Below are 25,251 nucleotides of genomic sequence, written 5' to 3' on the forward strand. Positions count from 1 at the left end.
TATGGCTGAGACCAACAAAACTTGCAGATGCTTATACCCCTGAACAGTAATTTTGAGGCATTTGATTTCAAGACTACTCCTCACAGTTTAGGGCCCCTAAAATGCCAAGGCAGTATAGAAACCCCACAAGTGACCCCATTTTAGAAAGAAGACACCCCCAAGGTATTCCGTTAGGTGTATGATGAGTTCATAGAAGATTTTATTTTTTTTCACAAGTTAGTGGAAAATTACACTTTGTGAAAAAAAAACAATACAAATCAATTTCCGCTAACTTGTGACAAAAAATAAAATCTTCTATGAACTCGCCATACTCCTAACGAAATACCTTAGGGTGTCGGCTTTCTAAAATGGGGTCACTTGTGGGGTTCCTATACTGCCCTGGCATTTTACGGGCCCTAAACCGTGAGTAGTAGTCTGGAAAATGCCTCAAATGATTGTTTTGGGCCCCTTAGCGCACCTAGGCTGCAAAAAAGTGTCACACATGTGGTATCACCGTACTCAGGTGAAGTAGTATAATGTGTTTTGGGATGTATTTTTACACATACCCATGCTGGGTGGAAGAAATATCTCTGTAAATGGACAATTGTGTGTAAAAAAATCATTTACAGAGATTTCTCCCACCCAGCATGGGTATGTGTAAAAATACACCCCAACACACATTATACTACCACATGTGTGACACTTTTTTGCAGCCTAGGTGCGCTAAGGGGCCAAAAGTCCTATGAGCACCTTTAGGCTTTACAGGGGTGCTAACAATTTAGCACACCCCAAAACGCCAGGACAGTAGACACACCCAACAAATGACCCCATTTTGGAAAGTAGACACCCCAAAGTATTCAGAGAGGGGCATGGTGAGTCCATGGCAGATTTCATTTTTTTTTGTCACAAGTTAGCAGAAATGGAAACCTTTTTTTTTTTTGTCACAAAGTGTCTTTTTCCGCTAACTTGAGACAAAAAATAAAATCTTCTATGAACTCACCATGCTTCTTAGTGAATACTTTGGGATGTCTCCTTTGGGATCATTTGGGGGGTATTTATACTATCCTGGAATTCTAGCACCGCATGAAACCTGACAGGTGCTCAGAAAAGTCAGAGATGCTTCAAACTGGGGAAATTCACTTTTTGCACCATAGTTTGTAAACGCTATAACTTTTACCCAAACAAAAAAAAAAATCCAAAAAGTGTCTATTTTTTTATCAAAGACATGTAGCACAATAAATTTAGACAAAAACGTATATAGAAATTTTACTTAATTTGAAAAATGTCAGCACAGAAAGTTAAAAAAATCATTTTTTTTTGACAAAATGTATGTCTTTTTTGATGAATATAATAAAAACAAAAAATCACAACAGTAATCAAATAGCACCAAAAGAAAGCTGTATTAGTGAAAAGAAAAGGAGGTAAAATTCATTTAGGTGGTAGGTTGTATGACTGAGCAATAAACCGTTAAAGCTGCAGTGGTCTGAATAGAAAAAAAGTGTCTGGTCCTTTTTAAGACTGCAGTCCTTAAAGGGAACCTATACTGAGAAGGATATGGATTTGTTCCTTTTAAAATAATACCAGTTGCCTGACTCTCCTGCAGATTCTGTGTCTCTAATACTTATAGCCACAGCCCCTCAACAAGCATGCAGATCAGGCGCTCTGACTGAAGTCAGACTAGATTAGATGCATGCTTGTTTCAGGTGTGTGATTCAGCCACTGCTGCAGCCAAAGAGATCAGTAGGACTGCCATGCAACTGGTATTGTTTAAAAGGAAACATCTATATCCCTCTGTTTAGGTTCCCTTTATTAATACAGGTAAATGCTTATCTGCATTGGTGCCGCCCCCTATTGTATCAGATTGTTTTGTTACGCAGTTTAATCTGAAGACAATACTTTGATGATTGCATAGTGATCGATCACATGCTCAGCTTCTATTACCCAGAATGTTCAAAGGTTTGTTTTAGTGTTTTTATCAGTTTTGACAAATTAATCAAGGCCTATATGTTTACAAACTGCAGGAATAGGTGGGAGGGTGAATCTCGCCTCCCTTGTATTCACTTATTGCAGCTCACCCCCTTACATTCATCATCATGAGATGAGGTGCAATATTCTTGTCTGTTTTCTACACTCTTAGCCTTCCTTTTACTCTGTTCTTTAAATATATGGTTTAAAGCGTAGCAAGTATAGAATTGATTTAAAATCGGCAGCGCAGTAGCGTAGGGGTTAGTGCTCTCTTCTTGCAGCACTGGGTCCCTGGCTCGATTCTCAGCCAGGGCACTCTCTGCACAGTATGTTGTGTTGTCCCCATGTCTGTACGGGTTTCCCACATCTCAAAAACATGCAGATAAGTTAATTGGCCTTCCCCTACATTGGCCCTACACTACAATGGACATAGGACTATGGTAGGGTTTAGATTGTGAGCTCCTCTAAGGGACAGTTAGTAACAAGACTGTATACTCTGTACAGCGCTGCGGAAGAAGTCAGTGCTATATAAATACTAAATAATAAAAATTGCAGCAAAATCTCAAGTGCTTTTTGGTGTGAAACAGCCCTAAAGACCCGGCCATACAGTCATTGGAGCGCACCTCTTGGCACCGTCATTTTACATAAAGTACGGTAGTTCAAAAAGTGAATAAGGTTGCCTGTCTCCACTGCTTCAACTTGCCACCAGATGTAGTTTTTATGTCTAGATTCAAAAAGGGCACCACGATAATTTGTGTGTTGTGGATAGCTGCAAGTAGAATATCGGGGAATTACCGATATTCTACTATGAATCTGTGGATAATTCAGATTCCAAATATTTATTGATATTTTACTATAGCTTAACCTAAACGTACTCTTACATGAACTCTCCCTGTACCCATGCCTAACCCTAACCAACTATTCCACTGCCAATGCATAACCTTAACCGGCCCTCAAGTTAGGGTCTAACCCTAATTCTTCACCCATGCCTAACCATAACGCCCAATAAAAACTATACACTAACACTATCTAAGGCCTGAAATCCACTAGAGTGCTTTTTTGAGCGTTTAGGGAGCGCGTTCAATCGCCAGCGATTTCCCTAAACGCTGTGCCAATATGAATAAATGTAACAAATTCTACAGTAGCGATTGCGATTAGCAAAATCGCAATCGCAGGACTTGCAGCCTTTTGGGAACATTTGCGCTTCAATGTAAAGTATTGAAGTGCTGGCAAATCGTTCATGAATCGCTTCACATAACGATTTGTTTGCATTTTAAATCACTGAAAACTGTAAAAAAAAAAAATTGAAAGGACTAATCATAATTAAAATCGCAAATCGCTTTTACAATCGCTGGCAAAAAGCTTACACTTTTTAAAATCGCTCCCAAAATCGCCGGAAAACGCTCATGAAATTGCTTACAAAACGCTACTTAAAAACATTTGCAATTTGTAGTGGGTTCCAGGCCTAAAGCATGGTACTCGGATGGTATTTTCTTTTAATTATGATTGGCCAATCACTGACTAATTTTCCCACCTCCATGTAGTATTAGTGTTACGTACACAATCTACTCATAGTATGCATTATTTGTCGACCCTCATGCTACATGGAGGGGGTAAAATTGGTCAGTGATGGGCCTGATTGCCCATTCATAATTGGCCCAATGTGCAGAAAGAAATGTACCTGTTGCTGTAACTGATACTTTTGCAGTGATTATAACAAATGGAAACACAAAATTGCAAAGAAAATACAAAAAAGGTTCTAGCCCTTTTAAATGCTGTCCAAAATAAAATGATTTTTTTTCTGTGGAACTGGCCAGCAAGTGGTATTAAGAGACAAATGATAAAATAAGTTTACCAGGATTGGAGACTCAGATTGGAGAATTTAGAGTACAGGATACAATACAAAGTAAAAATAGGAGTAAAAGGGTACTGATAAAGTTGCTTTTGAATATTTTATGGGCAACCATGAGAAAACAGTAGTCTGAATAGTGAAAAATGTCAATTTTCTGCAGTAGTAGTTCATCAGTATCAGGTGCAGAAGACATGTCTAGGACAAAGGACAGGGAAATATCACCTTGGGAAAGGCAAGTATTGCTGCACAGATTTAAAGCGGAACTGAATATAAAAAAAACCCAAAGTGCTTCACTTACCTGGGGCTTCTGCCAGCCCCATGCAGCCTTCTTGTCCCACGAAGGTCCTCCACGATCCTCCATTCTCCCGCCGCCAGCTAGTTTCATTACCGTCTTCTAAGTCGATGGCAACTGCGTCTGCGCGCCCAGTGCCACATGTATCTTTCTTTGCGTTCCAGCCCGCAATAGCATCCTGAGCTAATAGTACAGGACGCTATTGTGGGCGGGACCGCAAAGAAAGACGCACATGGCCCGGGGCGTGCAGGCGCATTTGCCAGGTTAACCGAACCGAAACTAACTGGTGGCGGGAGAATGGAGGATAGTGGAGGAGTGGCGCAGGACAGGAAAACTGCAAGGGGCTGGCAGAAGCCCCAGGTAACTGAAACACTTTTTGTTTTTTTAAAATTCAGTTCCGCTTCAAGAAGCTGCCAGCATCATGATTAAAGGTACTTAGTAAAAAATGCATAGATATTTGTGGTTTCCCATGATAATTTAAATGCAAAATATCAGCTTTCATCCTATGGAACCTTCACTGTGTTGGCTTTTTTTTGAGTAAAAATTGTCCAGTTGAAAACGTAGGTGTTTTTTTAACCGATTTGGGACCACCAATATTTAAAACTGCTGTACTTGTGGCTGCCTAAGCCTGATGAAGCATAGTTTTACTGCCATCGGCTCTCAAGTACAGAACGCAACAGCGTGTTCCTGCCGGTACAAATCGATCCGTACATCGGTCAGGAGACGTCTTCATTGGTTCCTGACCTCCTTATTACTGTTAGAGATGGCCCGAACGGTTCCGGGTGAACTTCCGTGGTTCGCAATCGCAGCGAACCGGGAACTTTTCCGGAAGTTCGGTTCGCCCCCGTAATGCACCATTAGGGTCAACCTTGACCCTCTACATCACAGTCAGCAGGCACATTGTAGCCAATCAGGCTACACTCCCTCCTGGAGCCACTCCCCCCTTATAAAAGACAGGCCCCACCGGCCATTATACTCACTCGTGTGCCTGCAGTAAATAGAGAAGGGACAGCTGCTGCAGACTCTCTCATAGGGAAAGATTAGTTAGGCTCTTGTAGGCTTGTTAGCTTGCTCCTTGCTGATTTTTATTGCTAAAATAGCACCCCACAACAGCTCTTTTGAGAGCTAATCTTGTTCTTGTGATCTTTTTTTTTTTCTGTGTGTCCCACTGACACTTGTGTTGCATAGACAGCCTTGATAATCCATACTGTGTGTGTGCCACTGCCAGGTCCAGCACATTCAGTGACTACCTGTGTGTGTGACAGGTGCACATTGTAATACCCAGTACAGTATATACCTACTACCTGTTGTTCACAGTGCACCCACCTACCTACGTGAGCGCACGCAGTGTGATATACCACTCCGTGCATACCTGTTAACTGCACCTGTGTGACTGACTGCACATTGTATTAGTCAAGTCAGTGCATACCTTTCACTTCATCCCCCCAATATGGACAAAACAAAAGGCATAGGCAGGCTACCTGGTAGGTCTGTTCGAGGTTGCGCTGTCGTGATTCCGTGCGGCCCGCGACCAAAGTACAGTGTTCAGAAGAAGGCACGTGCCATCAACCCCAATATTGTCAGGACGTAGTTGACTATTTAACACCGAACACCTCATCTTTCTCAGCTTCCGCATGGAAGCGTGACATATCTTCCTCCTCCTGCTCTGATTCTGGCACCCCACTTAACACTCAGTTAGCCGCCACCACCAAATTTCCATCACCCCAGGGCTCAGCGATGTGGACATTTTTTTGTGTGTCTGCCTCAGATGAGAGCAATGCCATCTGTACTCTCTGCCACCAAAAATTGAGCTGTGGAAAGACCAAGACCCTCGTAGGGACAACTACCTTACGAAGGCACATGATTACAAAGCACAAACTGCAATGGGATGACCACCTGAGGGAAAGCTGCACGCAAAAGCAAATCCACACACCACAGTGGAAGATATGCAATTATTTCTCAAAAAAGGCGATACCCAAACTGTACCGTGATGTTGAAAGGCAAGTGGTGTCATCTCTGGCACACAGCGTTGGGTCAAGGGACCATCTGACCACGTAATCTGCATAGCACGGTCAGGCCTGCCCGAAGACTAAGTCAGTCCCCACACACAGCATCTCTACCTGCGCGCCGTGTGACTGCCTGCCCGCCCCAAGACTCCCCACACAGCATCTCTGCCTGCAGGCCGCTTGACTGCATTCTCCACCACCACCAACAGGGTCCAGGACTCCAGGTGGATTCCTGAATTTTTAAGGCCTCTGCTAGCAGAGGCCGCTGTACTCATTTTTCTGGTGCGTGTGCATGCCTGCCTAATTTTTCTGGCTGCACTGCGGCTGCAACAACAAAACAAAAGGCATGTACATGTGCCCATTCCCCTTCGTGATCATTACCTTGCTTCGATGTGGACAGACCAAATTCGATCAGCTGAACAATAACCTCAGCCTGGCGACCATACGGGCTCGAAAACCGCTATCGCCTGCACTCTCGCCATGGTGCGCACCAGTCCAGCACAGCCGTCACAACACAAACAGCTGTTTGTGGTGCGTAACACAGTGAGTTTGGTGTGTCAGTGTGAAGCAGTACTCTAATTACACTCCCTGATTGATGTATACACATGCAATTTAGCATTCAATGTGATTTCTGCCCTTAAAGCGCTGCTTTGTGTCAAATCCAGGTTTTTCCCCGGGACTTTTGGCGTCTATCCCACTCATCCATGCAAAAACTAAGATTTTAGACCCCTTGAAACATCTTTTCCATCACTTTTGTGGCCAGCATAAATTTGTCTAGTTTTCCAAGTACACCTCCCCATTGAAGTCTATTGTGGTTCACGAAAGTTCACGCGAACTGAACTTTTTGCGGACGTTCGCGAACCGAAAATCGGAGGTTTGGGCCATCTCTAATCACTGTGAGCCAATCACAGTGATCAGGAAGTGTACAACTGAAAAAAAAGGCTCTGGTCTTTAAAGGATACCCAAAGTGACATGTGATATGATGAGATAGACATGTGTATGTACAGTGCCTATCACACAAATAATTATGCTGTGTTCCTTTTTTTCTTTCTCTGCCTAAAAGAGTTAAATATCAGGTATGTAAGTGGCTGACTCAGCTCTGACTCAGACAGGAAGTGACTACAGTGTGACCCCCTCACTGATAAAAAAATGTCCCTTTTTATCTCTTTCTTGCTCTTAGACGGCATTTTCTGCTAGGAAAGTGTTTTATAGTTGGAATTTCTTATCAGTGAGGGTCACACTGTAGTCACTTCCTGTCTGAGTCCGGACTTCCGGACTGAGTCAGCCACTTACATACCTGATATTTAACTATTTCAGGCAGAGAAAGAAAAAAAGGAACACAGCCTAGTTATTAGTGTGCTAGGCACTGTACACACACATATCTATCTCATCATGTCACATGTCAGTCCAGGTATCCTTTAAAGGGGCTAGCGCCTGCCGTCCCCAGTGAGTTAAATACATTTTGTTTGTTATTTATGTGTTGTCATGCTCCCTGCAAATCAAATGTGCCCGGAAATGATAGAACTGTCTATCTGCATCTTTTGAAAGCATTTTTAGTACCATTTGCTTCTTTTTATAGCTCCTTTCTTCATTTATGATTGTGATGGCTTTTCACACTGTGTACTGTATCAAAACCTTACTTGAAAATTGCTCTCTCGCTCAGCACAGGTTCTCCGTGCCGTCTAAATTTACGGCCCAGCGCATTGTATCCATGGCAATGCTTGACTTTTTTTTCTTTTTGTTTGCCGTTATTGTTTCTCATCTGTGAATTTCGGGGAGGAATGGAGCTTTTGCATTCATCCGGCGTGCAGCAATTTGACTGTGTGAATATAATATATTGCGAATGGAAATCTCTGCACCGGCTGCTGGGTTTCTCTTGGTGTTAAACGTGACGGGCAGGAAGAAATCCATTTAAAACCTTCCTCGGCCGTTTCCTCTTAGTTATAGCATTGATATCTGTCACCGAGACGGGCTGACAAGCACGCACTCTGACACTGCTTAACCGGCTAAACAAACCATGACTCCTTCTCATGTTTGCCTGGTAAGAAACGAAATCTTCGCTCACTACAAATCTCATTTTCCTGCTTCTCAGGCGTAATAACCCTGTCACCACCACTATCTACAATGAAGATATTGTTTGCACAACTTTTCCTCTTTTTGTTTCGTGTTCGTTACGCATTCCTTCTCAAATGAGTCTTTTTATCCTTGGAAAAGTACACCGGGGTTTTTTTACTGTTTATTATGTTGTGTTTCAAAGGTTTACTCCAGTGAAGCATGTCGACAAGACAATTAAAGGAAATTGCCCCTGAAACATTGCACACGCACACAAACACGCACGTGTATGAAATAGAGGCGCCGTGAAATTTGGACGCCTGGGAATAGCCAGTAGTAGAATATCAGTATTTTACAGATATTTTACTATTTTAGAGGGGGGGCTTTTTGTTAGTAAAATATTGGTAAAATGTACAGAATTTTTCTGCAGCCAAACCTAACCCTATTCTCACACAGAACCCTCCCACTATAATAACACCTTAACCACCACCCTCCCCTCACAGCTATCCTTAACCACCCCCTACCCACACCTAACTTTTATCCCCTATCACGGCTAATCTTAGCCACACACACACACACACACACACACACACACACACACACACACACACACACACACACACACACACACACACACACACACACACACACACACACACACACACACACACACACACACACACACACACACACACACACACACACACACACACACACACACACACACACACACACACACACACACACACACACACACACACACACACACACACACACACACACACACACCTAATCTTAACTGAACCCCGCCTCAAAAACAATGTTAAAAATGAAAAATCTTGGGCTACCTATCGGGTGTTGCGGGTGCCCAATTTACACAGTATAGCGTCAATTTACAGTGGTGCCTATGGATGTCGACGCCCACGTTTGTGACACTAGCGGGCACCCAAATTTCCTTCTTCACACACACACCAACATTAACTCACACATTCTCTCTCTCTCTCTCTCTCTCTCTCTCTCTCTCTCTCTCTCTCTCTCTCTCTCTCTCTCTCTCTCTCTCTCTCTCTCTCTCTCTCTCTCTCTCTCTCTCTCTCTCTCTCTCATAAAAAATAGCTTTCTTGGCATGATGAAGATTCATACAGGCATTGCCAAAGTAAAGAGAAATGGGGGTTGTGAATGGAGGTGAGTTTGGGGGGCTGGGGGACACAAAGATCCACCTATAGGCTACAAACACATGCAGCCACACGCTGCAGTTAAAGGACCACTGTTGCGAAAATCTTAAAAGTTTAAATATAGGTAAACACATACTGTACAAATAAGAAGTACGCTTCTTCCTGAGTAAAATGAGCCATAGATCACTTCTCTCCTATGTTGCTGTCACTTACAGTAGGTAGTAGAAATCTGACAGAACCGACAGTTTTTGGGCTAGTCCATCTCTCCATAGGGGATTCTCAGCATGGCATTCATTCTTTATAAATAGACTTCTGGAAAAAGATTTATACAAAGATGCTGACCAGCCTCCCTGCCTTTCTACACTTTTTTGGCAATTGGAGAAACGGCCATTCACTAAATGCTTTTGGAAAAAAAAAACGAGAACTCCCATGAGGAGATGGGTTAGTCCAAAATCTGTCGTTTCTGTCAGATTTCTACTACTTACTGTAAGTGACAGCAACATAGGAGAAAAGTAATGTATGGCTTATTTTACTCTGGAAGAAATGTACTTCTTATCTGTATATGTTTTACATATGTTTTAAATTTTATGATTTTCGCAATAATGGTCCTTTAACCTGTCTGCACAATAGGAGCTCCCACAGTGTTCCAAAGCATGCAATTTCAGTGCACACTATGGGAATGATCCATGCGACGCTGAAGGAGATGTAGACAATGGATATCCTCATACTTGGATTTTTGGTCACACTTTGAAAGATGTGATTGAAGTGGCCACCTTTGTGGATGTGGTTAATAGAATGACTGCACAGAATCAGCTCAGGCTACTGATAAAGTAGTATGACATCATTGGCATCCATTTATATGCTTCTTTCCGATCTCCAGACAGCTGGAATGCATACTGATGTAAACCTAGAAATAATGCCGAAGATGCTTTCATGTACTTGCATTTTTAAAACTCATATCTAGCTGCAAATTAAAAAGGCAAGATTTTTTTTTAATAAGACTACATGATAAAATTTCCATATACCATTGATTTATGATATTATTAACCTCTTTAAGACCATGTCACGCCGATGGGCGTGAACGCGGTGGCTCTCCCAGGACCGCCTAACACCGATCGGCCTAAGTCCTGGGGGAGTGTTCTGCAGGGGATCGCGCACACGCATCCTTGCTTGGATGATGGAGCTCCGCCCCGCCTTCAGTCTCCCAGCGGTGATTGCCGATAGGAGACTGTTAGACGGCGAAACCACCGTCTTTAATGCCTGTACAGTGTTGCGATCTAAGGCAGTGCTGTACTGGGGACAGCTGTGTGACACGGCTGTCCCCTCCATTGGCTCGGGAGTGATCCGCTGTCATAGGCTGAAGCCTATGACAGCCAATCACAGTGATTGGCTGGCGAGGGGAGGGAGCTACAGAAAAAAACCCCACACATGTATTAGAATAATAATAATACAAATATTTATAAAAAAACATAAACATCTGGGGGGCTATCAGACCCCAACAACAGAATGCTCTGTTGGTGGGGAGAAAAGGGGGGGGGGGGGTCACTTGTGGGCTGAGTTGGACGGACCTGCAGCGAGGCCTTAAAGCTACAGTGGCCTATTTAGGTAAAAAAGGCGTGGTCTTTAGGAGGGTTTAACACTGCGGTTCTCAACTGGTTAAGTATGGTATGTGCACCTTTCAGTACCACTGATAAACATTGCAAGCTCCCAGTACTAAACATGAGCAGGCAAATGTGGAATTCAGTTTTGCATTCACGGTGGGGCGTTGCATTGTGTTGCCTGTATAACAGGAATTCAGTGGAACAAAAAAGCCATACCACGCGTTACGGCTGCATTGCACCACATACTGTGAAGCATACAGTCAATTAAAAGTTTGCTTCACTGTACCTTTTAACACTCGCGTTTTGTGGTAAAGTACTGCATGCAGTGTGTTGCCATACTGCAACTTTTTGTGTCGCCCCACTGTGAGCATCACATAGGGGGGTGCATTGCAATGCAGTAAGCCGCGTTACAGAGAGGCCATTACACCGCACCGCAATGCACCACTGTGAACGGGGTCTACTGCAACACTGACACTGGTTTCCATCTTGGTTTCCACCACTGGCTGTAGCGCTCCACACCCCTATACATCCTCCCAATACTTCCCCAAAAATTCCAATAAAAACGATTGAAATCCAATACTTCCCCATTCCGCTCCCAATACTTCCTCCTTTCAGCTGTGAAGGAGGAAGTATTGGTAGGGTGTAGAGGGGCATGGAGCGTTGCGACTAGAGGTGGAGAAAAAGGTGGGAGTTAAATCCCCACTGCTGCGACCTGTATACACCACAGCTCAGTTTCTGTTTAGCCCTCTGATCCTTAAGGTACCCATACACTTACTGATTAGCAGCAGATTCGTCCATTACATAGATTCCTGTCAGATACCTGTCAGGTCGAATCTGACAGGAATCTATCTGATTTGTCAACACACAAGGAACAGATTTCGAATAGATTTCAGAATCTAAAGAAATCTTTTGAAAATCGATCGAAATGCAATATGAAGTACAAGTTTCTGAAAACGCTCTCAATCAGAGTCTATATAGTCTATATAGCATACACAGTGTGTTGGAGCACGGTGATTATCACAATACATGTGACAGTATTACGCTATGTTTTGTGCCATATATGTTTCTTTGAGGTAATTTATAACCTGGAGAACGTGGATTCCGGTGAAGATTGAGATATCAACTAATGCTGTCATTGCTGATCTATAATATAATCAGCAACAACATCTGGTGAGAGGATTACATGTACTAAAGGGAAGATAAGGAATATTTATAACATTGGGACTATATAGACTCTGATTGAGAGCGCTTTCAGAAACTTGTACTTCATATTTGATTAGGGTGCTTATACCCCCCATATCTGAAGCGATCCAGATCTATTCAACTTTGTACATAAGATTGAAATGCAATGTTGCACCATTTGATCCAATGCAACCCTTTGGGCCATCGATCTGCTGCAGCAGCCAATCAACCTAGTTTTTCCGTCTGGACCAATTGAGCAAATCAGGCGATCGATCATGCTTCCTGTTGCATCGATTTCTAGCCTAATCGATCAGAGCGGCCGAATCGGCCGTTGATCAATGGTGTATGGGCCCCTTTACCCATGACCTGTTTAATTCCAACCCTGTCCACATGTACACAGCTGTCCGACAGCATTAGGGCATTTAAATGGCGCACACCAGACAAGGGTAATTCCACATACATTGCTTGAGAGCATTTGTCTGAAAACGTACAGCAAAATAATATATGCAAGCAGATTGTGTACGTTTGCCGTATGCTTATTTCTGTTCATTAAAATTAACCGAAAGCTTGCACCTCTGCATATGTTGCAGTCTTATATAATCTTCTGGCAATTAATAAGGTTATGAGGGAAACTCCCCATTCCCCCGCCGCCTAATTTAATTTAATCTGGTTTTGGTGCCGAGAGGTTTCCTGCAATTTAGCGGCACCAGTAATTCACTGATGTGGCCCTATGAATATAATTTTACACATGGGCTGTTCGATCACCCTCCACCACAAGCCAGATTAGTTATTTTAAATGGAAGTCATTTAACAAAAGACCGTGGGGACAGCAATAATGAGACCACACACCTAATATTATTTTACCGCTTGCCACTGAATAGCTATTTGTCTCTTTCCTGCCGTAACACTGGGCATTTCTTAGATGGGAAACCAGATCTATAGCAAAATCATCATGAGCAATTTTTCGCAATACGTTGGGCCACGTCGGTAGGTATCTGCCCGGCAGTGCAGAGACACGCCAACTATTTTCTTCCAGTAGAATAGAATACAAACAAATCTGGCCACTCTTCTCTAAACATTCTCAGCATAATCACTACAAATCAGAAACCTCATCCATCTTCTATGTATCCATGTGTATTATCAGTGGGAAGATAGCCAAGCTTCAACTGGGCAGAAAAGACAAAGCAAGGAAAGAGGAAAATCCAGGAAGCCCAAAACTTGTCTTAGCTGTCTCCTCGAAAACATATGATTTCCATATTCAAAGCCACTCAGTGACTAGTGCAACAAAATTACTTTTTCATTCTTAAACTATTCTTAAAGGGAAGGCCTGAGGTCAATAGAAAAACTAAAATCTACTTACCTGGGGCTTCCTCCAGCTCCTAGAAGCCATCCTGTGCCCTTGCCGCAGCTCCGGTGGCCCCTGGTGCCCTCCGGTGCAGATGCTGACCTCTCCAGGTCGGCATCTAGTGTGCTTCAGTGTGCGGCTCACGGAGTCACACTGACGTAATCCAGACTGAACTGCGCAGGTACACTACTGTGTCTGCCCAGTAGAGTCCGGATGACGTCAGGTCGACTCTGAGAGCTGCTCATTATTTTCACTACAGTTCCTCTTTTAAGCAATAGTATGTTAAACTTTAAGCAAACCAGAGATGTAGCCAGCTACAGATTTGATACTTACCCGGAGCTTCCTCCCGCCCCATAAACACGTCTGAGTCCCATGCCGTCTTCTCGCGGTCTCCAGTTCAGCCCCGATCAGCCCCGGTGACTTGCTCAGTCTGGTCCAGTCTGAGTTTTCTTTGGCATGCGCAGCCCTCCCACGCATTCGCAGTGATCCTGGACCTCCCGCACATGTGCAGTGATCCTGGACCTCCCGCGCATGTGCAGTGATCCTGGGCCTCCCGCGCATGTGCAGTGATCCTGGGCCTCCCGCGCATGTGCAGTGATCCTGGGCCTCCCGCGCATGTGCAGTGATCCTGGGCCTCTCGCGCATGTGCAGTGATCCTGGACTTCCCACGCATGTGCAGTGATCCTGGACCTCCTGCACATGTGCAGTGATCCTGGACCTCCCGCGCATGTGCAGTGATCCTGGGCCTCCCATGCATGTGCAGTGATCCTGGACTCCCCACGCATGCGCAGTGATCCTGGACTTCCCAAGCATGCGCAGTGATCCTGGACCTCCCGCACATGTGCAGTGATCCTGGACCTCCCGCACATGTGCAGTGATCCTGGACCTCCCGCACATGTGCAGTGATCCTGGACCTCCCGCGCATGTGCAGTGATCCTGGACCTCCCGCGCATGCACAGTGATCCTGGGCCTCCCACGCATGCGCAGTAGACATGGACTGATGCGACTGAGCAAGTTACCAGCTGATTACGGCTGAACAGCAGACTGCAGCAGGAAGGCATGAGAGTCAGATGTGTTTATGGGGCTGGAGGAAACCCAGGTAAGTATCAAATCTGTAGCTAGCGACATCTCTGGGAAAACTTTAACTCAGTGTCTGCTAAGGCTCAGACTGATTTTGTTTACAGCTTTAACATCTTTCTGCAGTATTGACTTTAAAGCTGTACATCAGGTTATGATCTTAAGGTTTTTTCTTGCCTTTTATATGTGGACGTTCATCTCCTCTCAATATGATAGAACAAACAACTGAGGGCAGAAGCGGCAGTGCTAGGTGATGCATTGTTTGCTTTCTTCTCACAGTAACCGGGGATTCTTGAGCTTGTCCTACCTAAAAGCTGTCTTGTGGTTGACCACAGCAGCAGATAAGGAGGAACGCAACACACGGGGCTGAATCTAACCCACAAAAGTAACCAGAAACCTTTCAATATGGCGTGCCTTTATTAAACTTCACGTTCTTTACATGGCTTTGTGATTATTCATTTCGGATTTACAGCTCTGGAACTACACTGCATCGGGCAGATCGAAAATATCTGATGGGCACAGCCTATCCAATGTTAAATGGACAAGGGGGCTAGGGGCGTATCTGGGTAATATAGTGCCAATGGCAAAAACTGAAATTAGTTTAGGTGGTGAGAGATGTCCACCAATAAAAGAAGCACCCCCAGTATAGGAAGTGAGGCATCCTTCAGTATGGTGGTGCTGGATGAAGGGGCAGGAATGGAGCTGTGGCACCCATGGCATGAGGAATCCCTGCACCTTTCCAGATACGCCACTGAAGGGAGCAAGTGATAAAATAATATTATGATATCTATGGACAAGGGGGCAAGTGATAAATTAAATATTGTGAAATGGACAAGGGGGCAAGTGATAAATATTATGAAATGGTCAAGGGAGCAAGTGATACATTAAATATTATAAAATGGACAAGGGGGCAAGTGATAAATATTATGAAATGGTTAAGGGGGCAAGTGATAGATTAAATATTATGATAATCACATGTGAAAACATCCCTCTATAACTGAAACTACCATCCTGGCTGTGGGGCAGTATGTTTTTGTTTGTTTGTTTTTTGTTTTGTTTTTTCATTTATATTAATTAAAAATAAGGCCCTGGAGGATTGTGTATAGGATCACAGGAGGCTGAAGAATGGTAAGTCGACCTTTAATGTGAAAGGTTGATTGCCACTTGCTCTGATGGAAGTGAGTTCCTCCCCAGCTCAGAATGGAAGAGATAATTGTAGACTGCAAGGCTTTTTAATGAGTTGCACCATGAAAGGAACCTCCATTTTCTCCCCTTTTGTCCAGGTCTTAAATCCGAGCCCTTGAATTCCCAATGAGTGGAGGGAAATGTTTTCTTCGGGGGTCGATGGCTTATTTTCAGGATCTCAGATGTCAATGGAATGAAAGCAGTAGATTTGTTTGGCTGTGGCCCAGCGATTTCTTTCTCCCGGTGCTTTTTTAACAAAGCACACCACATTTGCCATCTCGCTGAATTTCTATTTTTGTAGGCTCCTCTATAATTAAATAGCTGCAGTATTTCATTTTCTTCTTCACATCTCATTTGGTAATATCATTCATTGCAGCTGCTATAAAGAGTCTATCTGGGAGTTCTTCCTTTTTGCTCTTAAAGTGACTCTTGCATTAGACCGATGAAAGCTGTACTATATTTCCTGAGCTATTTCATCTTGTTATTATGGGGCCTGGAAATAAGTGCTCTGGCTGACTCCATAATATCCAGTAAGGCCCTCACCACTTATATTATGTTTTAAATTGGGTTTCCTCTTGAAAGTGCACTTGTCATTTTAAAAGAAAGAATGATAAGCAGAGGGGAAGGTTAGACAAGGAAGGTGCCTTTAATTTAAAGGGAAGGTCCAAGCAAAAAAAAAAAAAATATGCGTTTCACTTACCTGGGACTTCTACCAGCCCCATGTAGCCATCCTGTGCCCTCATAGTCACTCACTGCTGCTCCAGTCCCCCGCTTACAGCTTTCTGACCTCGGAGGTCAGGGCCGCATTGCATACATTTGTACGCATTCCAGCTAGTGCAGTAACAAAAATTTACGCGTTGCACCACTAACACGTAAAAATGTATGTGTTACTGTTCCTGCACTAGCGGGAATGTGTAAAAATTTACGCAATTCGGCCCTGACCTCCGAGGTCAGAAAGCTGCCAGCGGGGGACTGGAGCAGCAGTGAGTGACTACGAGGGCACAGTATGGCTGCATGGGGCTGGTAGAAGCCCCAGGTAAGTGAAACGTATTATTTTTTTTTTTTTTTGCTTGGACCTTCCCTTTAATGTATTCAGTTTTGTTTGGGAAGGTTGGTTTGAGCACATTTGTGTTATTATTCACCATGCCTTTTACAACGACCGCTCACCTTCTTACCATTGGCATGTTACCAAGGAAACTCTAAGAAGGTTTGAGTGCAGGAGAGATTGGTGTCACCATTGATGGTGTTTGAGGATACCGAATATTAGTTGTATCTATAAATGCAAATCTAGTAAAGTGAAAAGTGTGCAGGAAATGCTGATAGAATATCGATAAAATTATCAATATTCTACTACTTCATTCATTTAGTAAAATATTGATAGTATTTACCGATATTTAACTATGACCTAGCCATATTCTCACACAGAACTGTCGCTCTAACAATGCCTAACTCTAAGACTCCCTGGTGGTGCCTAACCTTAACCCCCCAGGTGGCGCCTAACCTTAGCTCTCCCAGGTGGTGCCTAATTTTAACCCTCCCAGGTGGTGCCTAACCTTAGCTCTCCCAGGTGGTGCCTAACCTTAACGCTCCCAGGTGGTGCCTAACCTTAACCCTCCCAGGTGGTGCCTAGCCTTAACCCCTGCCAGGTGGTGCCTAACCTTAACCCCTGCCAGGTGGTGCCTAACCTTAACCCCTGCCAGGTGATGCCTAACCTGAACCCCTGCCAGGTGGTGCCTAACCTTAACCCCTGCCAGGTGGTGCCTAACCTTAACCCCTGCCAGGTGGTGCCTAACCTTAACACCTGCCAGGTGATGCCTAACCTTAACCCCTGCCAGGTGGTGCCTAACCTTAACCCCCCAGGTGGGGCCTAATCTTAACCTCCACCAGGTGGTGCCTAACTTTGACCCCCCCCCCCCCCACTTCCTGGTAAGCGCCTAACCTCAACCCCTCCCCTGGTGTTGCCTAACCTTAACACCCCTAGCCGCCCACCAAACCTTTTAAATCAAAATAAACTGTTGTGTTCTTAACCTTTTAAACCAAAAATAAACTGTGCCATTCCAGGAAAGACCTATTTTTAATTAAACCCAAGGTGAAAATAAATTAATTAAATAAACAATTGTATCTATCCTTCTCCTCCTAAAACAATACTTATTTAGAATCCCAGAGTTTTATTTAAAAAAAAAATTCTTTAAAGTATTTAATCTTGTTTTGCCTGTTGGGAAAAGTTCTCTCCAACAGGGACACTGAGATCGGTAAAAACAGGGGGAACGTTAGACCCTTTTTCAGGCGTCATACAAATAATGACTCATACCCTGAAGCTGGCTTATGCATCTGGTTGATGATACAGCATAGATATAAACAACATGAGAGCTACGGAAACCAGTGTACTTATAGGTTTTTTGCTTCTGAGACAGGGGCGTAACTAGAAGTACCCGGGCCCCCCTGCAAGAATTTGAGTGCCTCCCCCCCACCAAACCCTGGGGCCCGCTCATGGGCGTTTTAGGGGGGCAGGAGGGGTCGCAGCATGAGGGGAGAGCTTGGTAGCACGTCGGTGGGGAGGGGGGACGCCCCCCTTCCTCCCTCACCTCGGGCTCTCCCCTCTGCACTCCCCTCCTGCATCTATGTAAGTGTTAGCAACAGCGGCGGCGGCAGCTATAATTACCTCCATTCACCACCGGAGGTTACCGATCTGCAAGGGCTTCACATTATTTTCACATTACTTCCTGTTTCAACAGGAAGGATTTGTAGATCGGCAACCTCCGGTGGTGAATGGAGGTGATTATAGCTGCTGCTGCCGCCGCCGACGCTGCTGCTAACACTTACATAGATGCAGGAGGGGAGCGCAGAGGGGAGAGCCCGAGGTGAGGGGGGGGGACTGTCCCCCCTCCTTACCGACGTGCTACCTAGCTCCCTCCTCATGCTGCGACCCCTCCTGCCCCCCTAAAACGGACATGAGCGGGCCCCGCAGAGGAAGGGGCTGCTTCCTCTATTGTTACGCCAGTGTTCTGAGACTAATCCACATGTTTAAATATCTGTGAATGTGGTTCTTTGACGTGTTATGCAAAGTTACTTTTATGTGATCTATTATTATGGTGATATTACCTTTTTATTACTTAAGTTATCTACATTTTAGGGAAATTGTCTTGCTGCATTCATTTAACATTATTCTCCTAAATAGCCTGTGCATATAAAACCTAATTATGAAGTGATAATTAACAAAGCTATTAATAATGTAATATAGGCATATCTAAAGCAACAAAAGATGAACATAACACTTTATTTAAGTCTCCTTTCCTTCAACCTTCTTAATCTCTTCAGCAAAAGTTAAAGCAGATCTGACCAAAAAAATAGTGGCTGCTAAGGTACTGACAGTGATTTTGTTTGTTTGTTTGTTTTCAAAGGACATCTATAGCGAAAAATTGTAAAATTTTAAAAACATACATATAAATGTACAAATGTGAAGATCTGTCAGGCTTTTGACTAATCTCATGTGAGATTCTAAGTTGTTTATTTACACATGCACTCCCTGAACGGCAGTTGCTCAGTCCAACTACCAAAATAATGAGCAAATGAATTGGTGGTGGTGCAGCTGGAAACTTTGTATAGAACCTTTCCAGGGAGTGCTTTTCTAAACAAAAAAAGTTAATAGTGAGAATCCCCCATGAGGAGATGGACTAGTTCAAAATCTGTCAAATCTGTTAGCTTTTTGCTACTTACTGTACGTGACTGTGAAATAGAAGAAAAGTCATTTGTAGTGCATTTTACTCTGGGGAAAATGTACTTTTGTATATGTATAGTATTTTTTGGACCATAAGACACTCCTGACCATAAGACGCACCTGGGGTTAGAGGGCAAAAAACGGGAAAAAATTATTATGTCCCCCTGTGTATAGGTGTAACGCCATCTTGTGGACAAAAAGTAAAACTAAAATACATTTAAAAATAAATGTAATACAGTTATTAACCCCTTCTAACCTCCCCCCCCCCCCCCCCATAGTTACCATAATAAAACTCTTCTACAAAAACAAAAAGTGACAGCAATATAAAAAAAAATTACATAAATATTTGCTTAGGGACGCTTGTCTGTGCAGTAGAGCGGACCTGATCAGGCCTTATGGGGAGCTTGTACTGGACCTGCGCGGGAGCCTGGATTGGTAAATATTGTTGCACGCTGTTTGGGGGCTGCCAGCACTGGATCTCTGAGGCTGGAGAGGAGGGGGGAAGCCTCATCAGGATCCAGAGGCTTTCCGCTCCCAAGGTAAGTACCCCCCCCCCCCCCCCGGGCACTTTTTTATTACAGGTTTTCTTTAAATAAACCATTGCAATGTGGTTAAAAGTAGAGTTGTGAAGTTACAAGCACGTGTTTGTTCACATACAATTGGTTTACCATGATAGATTCCAGCGTGCCTGCAAACACAGGTTGGATATTCTTATTTTTGGAAACTTAAAGAGGAGCTGTTAGGTATAAGGTCTCAGAGAAAATAAACACATATATCAGTAGCTAAAGATTGGCTGTACTTACATTACATATGCATTTCACTGTCCACGTTTGGATTTCACAGAATTTGTATATAGTATATGCAGAGATAGATGCTCCTGACAGCTCATGGCAGGCTCCATGTTTTTCTGTCAAATGTGTCGTCATGTCCTGCCTGCTTCCTGATCACAGATAAGCTGGTACTAAATAACACAGTGTGCAGTGAATATTAATGAGCCATGTGGCTAGGAACAATAGCTGACTCCTGCAGTGTACTCTGCCCGAGATTTATCAGTGCTACGCGATTACAAGATGCTGTAACGTCTCATTAGCAGCCGAGGGGAGAGCCCCAGAATGCTTTGCAGAATGGTATGCGGCTTGCGGCTTCTTAAGAATAACAGACTTGCTGATAAGCACACATCAAAGGTAACTGAGATTTTTATCTTCACTAATTGCTTTTGGGCTTCCTTCTAAACTGTTTAACACAGGAGAATAGAGGTTTAAATTAGCTTCTGCAGCCTGACAGTTACTCTTTAACGACTAGCAGTTAACCATGTTAAATCTTTGTATGCCCAGAGAGTGTTTCAGACAATCGGGCATGCTGTGACAACAGATGTCTGCACCTTAGTTTTCCATTCAGTCTTGCCAACGTATTTATTGTAATTTTTACTTTTTTATGCTATATTTTAAGTGAATTTTTTTTTGTTCAGAAATAGGAAGAAAAAAATTCCCAATATTTTTTAAAGAATGCATTTTCTTGAATTTAAAGATACTTTATACTGGAACAGCATTAGTGGCTGCATATGTAGCACATGCCTCCCTTGTGCAGTGCTGGGCAGGTCTAAGAACAGCTATCATCTCTTGGTGGGAATACAGTTCATACATATTCCCAATAAGCTTTTAATATTACCATTTGTGAAGGTTCTGTTTTGTTCCAGGCTGAAATATCCAAAGAAAAATAAGCTTCAGCTGGATGCTATGCCGATGCTCTGGAAGATAATTCATAGTTACATAGTTAGTTTGGTTGAAAAAAGACAATCGTCCATCAAGTCCAACTATAAAATAAATAAAATAAAATAAAAACAAAACATCCTGAATCTGCACATATCCCAGTTGCACTTACTGTACATTCTTAATTACCTTTACTGAAAGCAAACCTTGAATGTATTTGAGGAAAGGACTTTCACTTACCTGGGGCTTCCTCCTAGTCCAGCCCCCTGTAGTCCATCTGCTCCCTCAATGTCCATCCAGGACGATCCGCTGTGCTCCTGTGAAGTCCACAATCCAGCTGGGTTGTGGGCAACTGCACATGCACTGTTATGGGCTGCTCTGAGCAGGCCCAATTAGTCTTAATGAAAAATGCAAAGCACTTCCACTAATGGAAGCACAATCGGAATGCATGCAGCTGGGACCGCCAATGCGCTGTGGTCCTCCATTGAGTCGCGGACTTTACAGGGCTTACAGCGGCATAGTGGATCAGACCGGAAGTACATCAAGGGCAAAGATGGACTACAGGGGTCTGGAAGAAGCCCCAGGTAAGCAAAAAGCCTTTCCTTCCATTCATCTCAGGTACACTTGCCAAAGAACTTTTAACACTGAAGGAGGTACTCTGTGGAAGTGATGAAACATCTTCTAGAACAGACAAAAGTGTGCTATTAATACTACTTAAAGTACTCCTGTAACTGATGTTCTAGACCCGTAAAAAAAAAAAAAAAGCCCCACTGCACAACTGGCCTACTCCTGGATCCAATCGCCACCTTTTGCGCCTTGTCAGCTCTCCCATTCTGCCGCCATGTCCCAAGTATCTGCCTGCATCTTCACCGTGCTGACCCGGAAGTAATCTGAAAGTACTTCCAGGTCATCGTCATTACAGTGAAGATGCCGGCAGATATGGCAGACATGACGGCAGAACAGGAGAGCTGACAAGGCGCAAAAGGCAGCAATATAATCCAGGAGTAGGTGTGTTGTGTGGCAGTGCTTTTTTTTTTTACAGGTCTTGCAGGAGCAGGACTGCTGAAGGGAGGGTGATCGGGGAGGATAACTGCCGAATCCTCCCCATCCAGATTCAACGTTCTAGTCTCAAAGGTTTCGACTGACTAGAACTGGAACCCTGGGGGCACAGACCTAAGAGACTGGCGCTGGACATATGTAGCCGCACAAGTCACACAGCGATAACTTTTTTTTTAATAAACCCCCCTCTCAGTTCAGGGGTACTTTAATCTTCTTTGGAATACTGTAACTTTTTTGTCTTCGCAGCTATGTTTGATTTGGTACAATCTTTGCCAGCATTTGAATTAAAAAAGATTGAAGAGCAGCTGTGATGGGAAAGAGCATGTCCGCCAGTCTCGCAACCTGGTTTGCATAATGTATGGCGACTGAATGACCCGCCATCACTTTGAACTAAGAACAATGTCTTTTCCTCTCTCCACCAAGGCTCTGGGTGCCTATTATTTCCATGTAGCTTCCACTCTATACCGTGCTCAATAATTTAAATTCACACCTGAAACTTTTTCTACTGAGGTACCTCCGCTCAGAAGTTTCCGTATTTATCATCCGATCGGCTTGGCCTTGCAAGTGCCCTTCATTAATAACCTATTTAAATGCAGGCTGTGCATGCAGAAAAAAAAGTAAATGGAATTAATTAGGTCCTTCAATGAAGAACTATTTTCAGATTTTTTTTTTTCTTTAGACCAGCAAATGAACCAGTGAAGTGTTTCAATGTGAAAGTTTTCTCTCGGTTCCCACCCAGTCTGCATTATCTCGGCAGGCTTTTGTTTTAACAGATTACGACTACAGGTCTTAAAGGTTAAAATAATACATTTGGCGTACTAAGCCAATGTTGGGAATTGGATAGGGATCGGCAAAACTTACCTTAAAGAGAACCCGAGGTGGTTTCTCTGAATGATATCCGCATACAGAGAATGGGTCTGTTTATCTTGTTGCTATCTCAATCCCCCCTAAGTTCCCCCTGCGCTCTGCTAAGCCCCAATAAATCACAGCCACGCTGTGACATGCAGCGGGCTGTGTTTACCTATGTAGTGTCACTCTCGCCCCTCCCCCTGCCTCCTGCATAGCTCCGGTCCCCGCCCGCGTCCCTTCCCTCCAATCAGTGGGGAGGGAAGGGACGCGGGCGGGGACTGGAGCTATGCAGGAGGCGGGGGAGTGCCAAGACTGACACTACATAGGTAAACACAGCCGGCTGCTACACGCTGCGTGTCAACAGTGCGGCTGTAATTTATGGGGCATAGCAGAGCGCATGGGGGATTGAGATGGCAACAGAGGCTAAGCAATATAAGCAGACCCAGCCTCTGTATGCGGATAGCATTGTCAGAACCCACCTCGGGTTCTCTTTAAGTGGGAAACTATATTCAACAATCAGCACAGTCCATAGAAGTTATAATAGAGTGGCATAAATAAACAACCTTTTGGGCCAGAAAATACAGATTGTGTTGTTTGGCCACGCCTCCCTTTCTGAAAAACTGCCAAGGCAGTTTCCTGCTCTTGCAGAGGCTTCAAAAAGATTCTGCCATAGGAGGGTTGGAACTACCGTAGCTGTTAGAACTGCCCAGGTGTGTTGTGTGCCACTGAGCCAATCAGGCAGAGAGGAGGAGGAAAGGGAACAAGAATATAGCGCCAACTACAATATTCACAATGCCAGATTGCACAGTGCACTATAGCGCGTACCAGACTTGTCGCTGTGCTTTCCTCCTTCTTTATACAGAAATCAACCTCTTTCTGCCACGAGTAAGAAAAGACGAGAGCAGTAAAAACAGTGCAGGAGATTCGGGCACAGCTGGTGCCGACATAGGCTGTAATAGGAATTACGACTATAGTGGCACTCAGGCAGTAAAGTGGGAGCCGTCAAGAGATGGAGCACAAATTACTACAAAAACACTGTAATTCGGCCACCAACAGTAGCTGGAAGCCCAAATTAAATCTTTCTTCCACTATGCATGGCAGCCTGGAGGGGGAATAGTAATTAACGCTGCCGGGACTTCGTGCAGGAGCAGGCTAAGATGTTTAATCTCCCGGTGGCCGATTCATTGGTATGCAAGAAAAGAGGGTGAACAATCATAGTAATTGTCATTCTGGTTGTTTTGCACTTTACACTTTACGTCCGCTTTAAATGAAAGTGTTTGCCAAACGTTATTTTTTCTTTCGGCAATTCGCACCAAGAACACATCGGTTACTGTCATTCTGACGCCTTCCATTACTTGTGTGTAGATTACTGGCCTGTGTGCTACACGCGGCAATTCAAGGCTGCCGAGAGATAAGTGCTCTTAAAGTAAACACTTATCCTTATTTAACTGGTGTGTCTGTAAAGAAAATAAAGGCAATAGCTATAAAATGCGAATCACAGGAATACAATGTTTTATTCTTTATTACCTCTTTCATATTTATGAAACTCACTGCACAATGTTTTGCCATTTTCTTTCTTTTAGTGTGTCAATGCGATCTGCACACTGTTATTAGACCACTCAATGCTGCTGACGTCACTGAAGTTGCTCATCGAGAGCCACGATGCTGATTTACAGAACAGGGCGCTGGAGCTTCTGACTGCTGTTACTAAGGTAGGCATGTTTTACCTTTATGTTCTGTTTTACATCGTATATCACCTGGGTTTTTGTTCTGCTATCTTTTCTACCTTATACTCTCCACCGTCGTCACCCCACTTTTTCCCCTTCTAGTTAGGCTGGGCTTCCAATAGCATGCCGTGTCTGTTTCTCGAAACGGATACAGCCACCTTGCTGATGCACCTGTTTCTCGAAACGAACACAGCACCCTTGCTGATGTATCTGTTTCCCAAAACGGAAACTATATGATCCCACCATACTGGGTCAAAAGTTCTTTCCAAGGGACTGGGTGGAATAAGTCTGGCACTCTTATAGAGCACTCCTCTACCCAATAGTGAACTATGAGCTGCTTTGGCTTAACCTCCCTGGCGGTATGATTCCTTCCTGATTTTAGGGTCTAAAAGCGGTACAATTTTTTCATGTGCTTACCATGAGAGAGCCTAGAGCAGCCCCTGCACTTACGACCTCCCTGGAATCCAGCGCTGCAGTTCTC

At 43.9% G+C, this 25,251-nt stretch overlaps 1 protein-coding gene across 1 annotated transcript in view; it reads left to right on the top strand.

Moving 5' to 3' along the window:
* The window catches only part of NBAS (NBAS subunit of NRZ tethering complex), a 916,216-nt gene that overhangs the window by 859,949 nt on the left and 31,016 nt on the right, over nt 1-25,251 (top strand). The window contains exon 51 of the mRNA XM_068280281.1: nt 24,627-24,755. Coding sequence (XP_068136382.1) covers nt 24,627-24,755 — 129 coding nt within the window. The remainder of the gene's footprint in view (nt 1-24,626; nt 24,756-25,251) is intronic.

This window comes from Hyperolius riggenbachi, chromosome 4 (genome assembly GCF_040937935.1).
Source record: "Hyperolius riggenbachi isolate aHypRig1 chromosome 4, aHypRig1.pri, whole genome shotgun sequence".
NCBI classification, from domain to species: Eukaryota; Metazoa; Chordata; class Amphibia; order Anura; family Hyperoliidae; genus Hyperolius; species Hyperolius riggenbachi.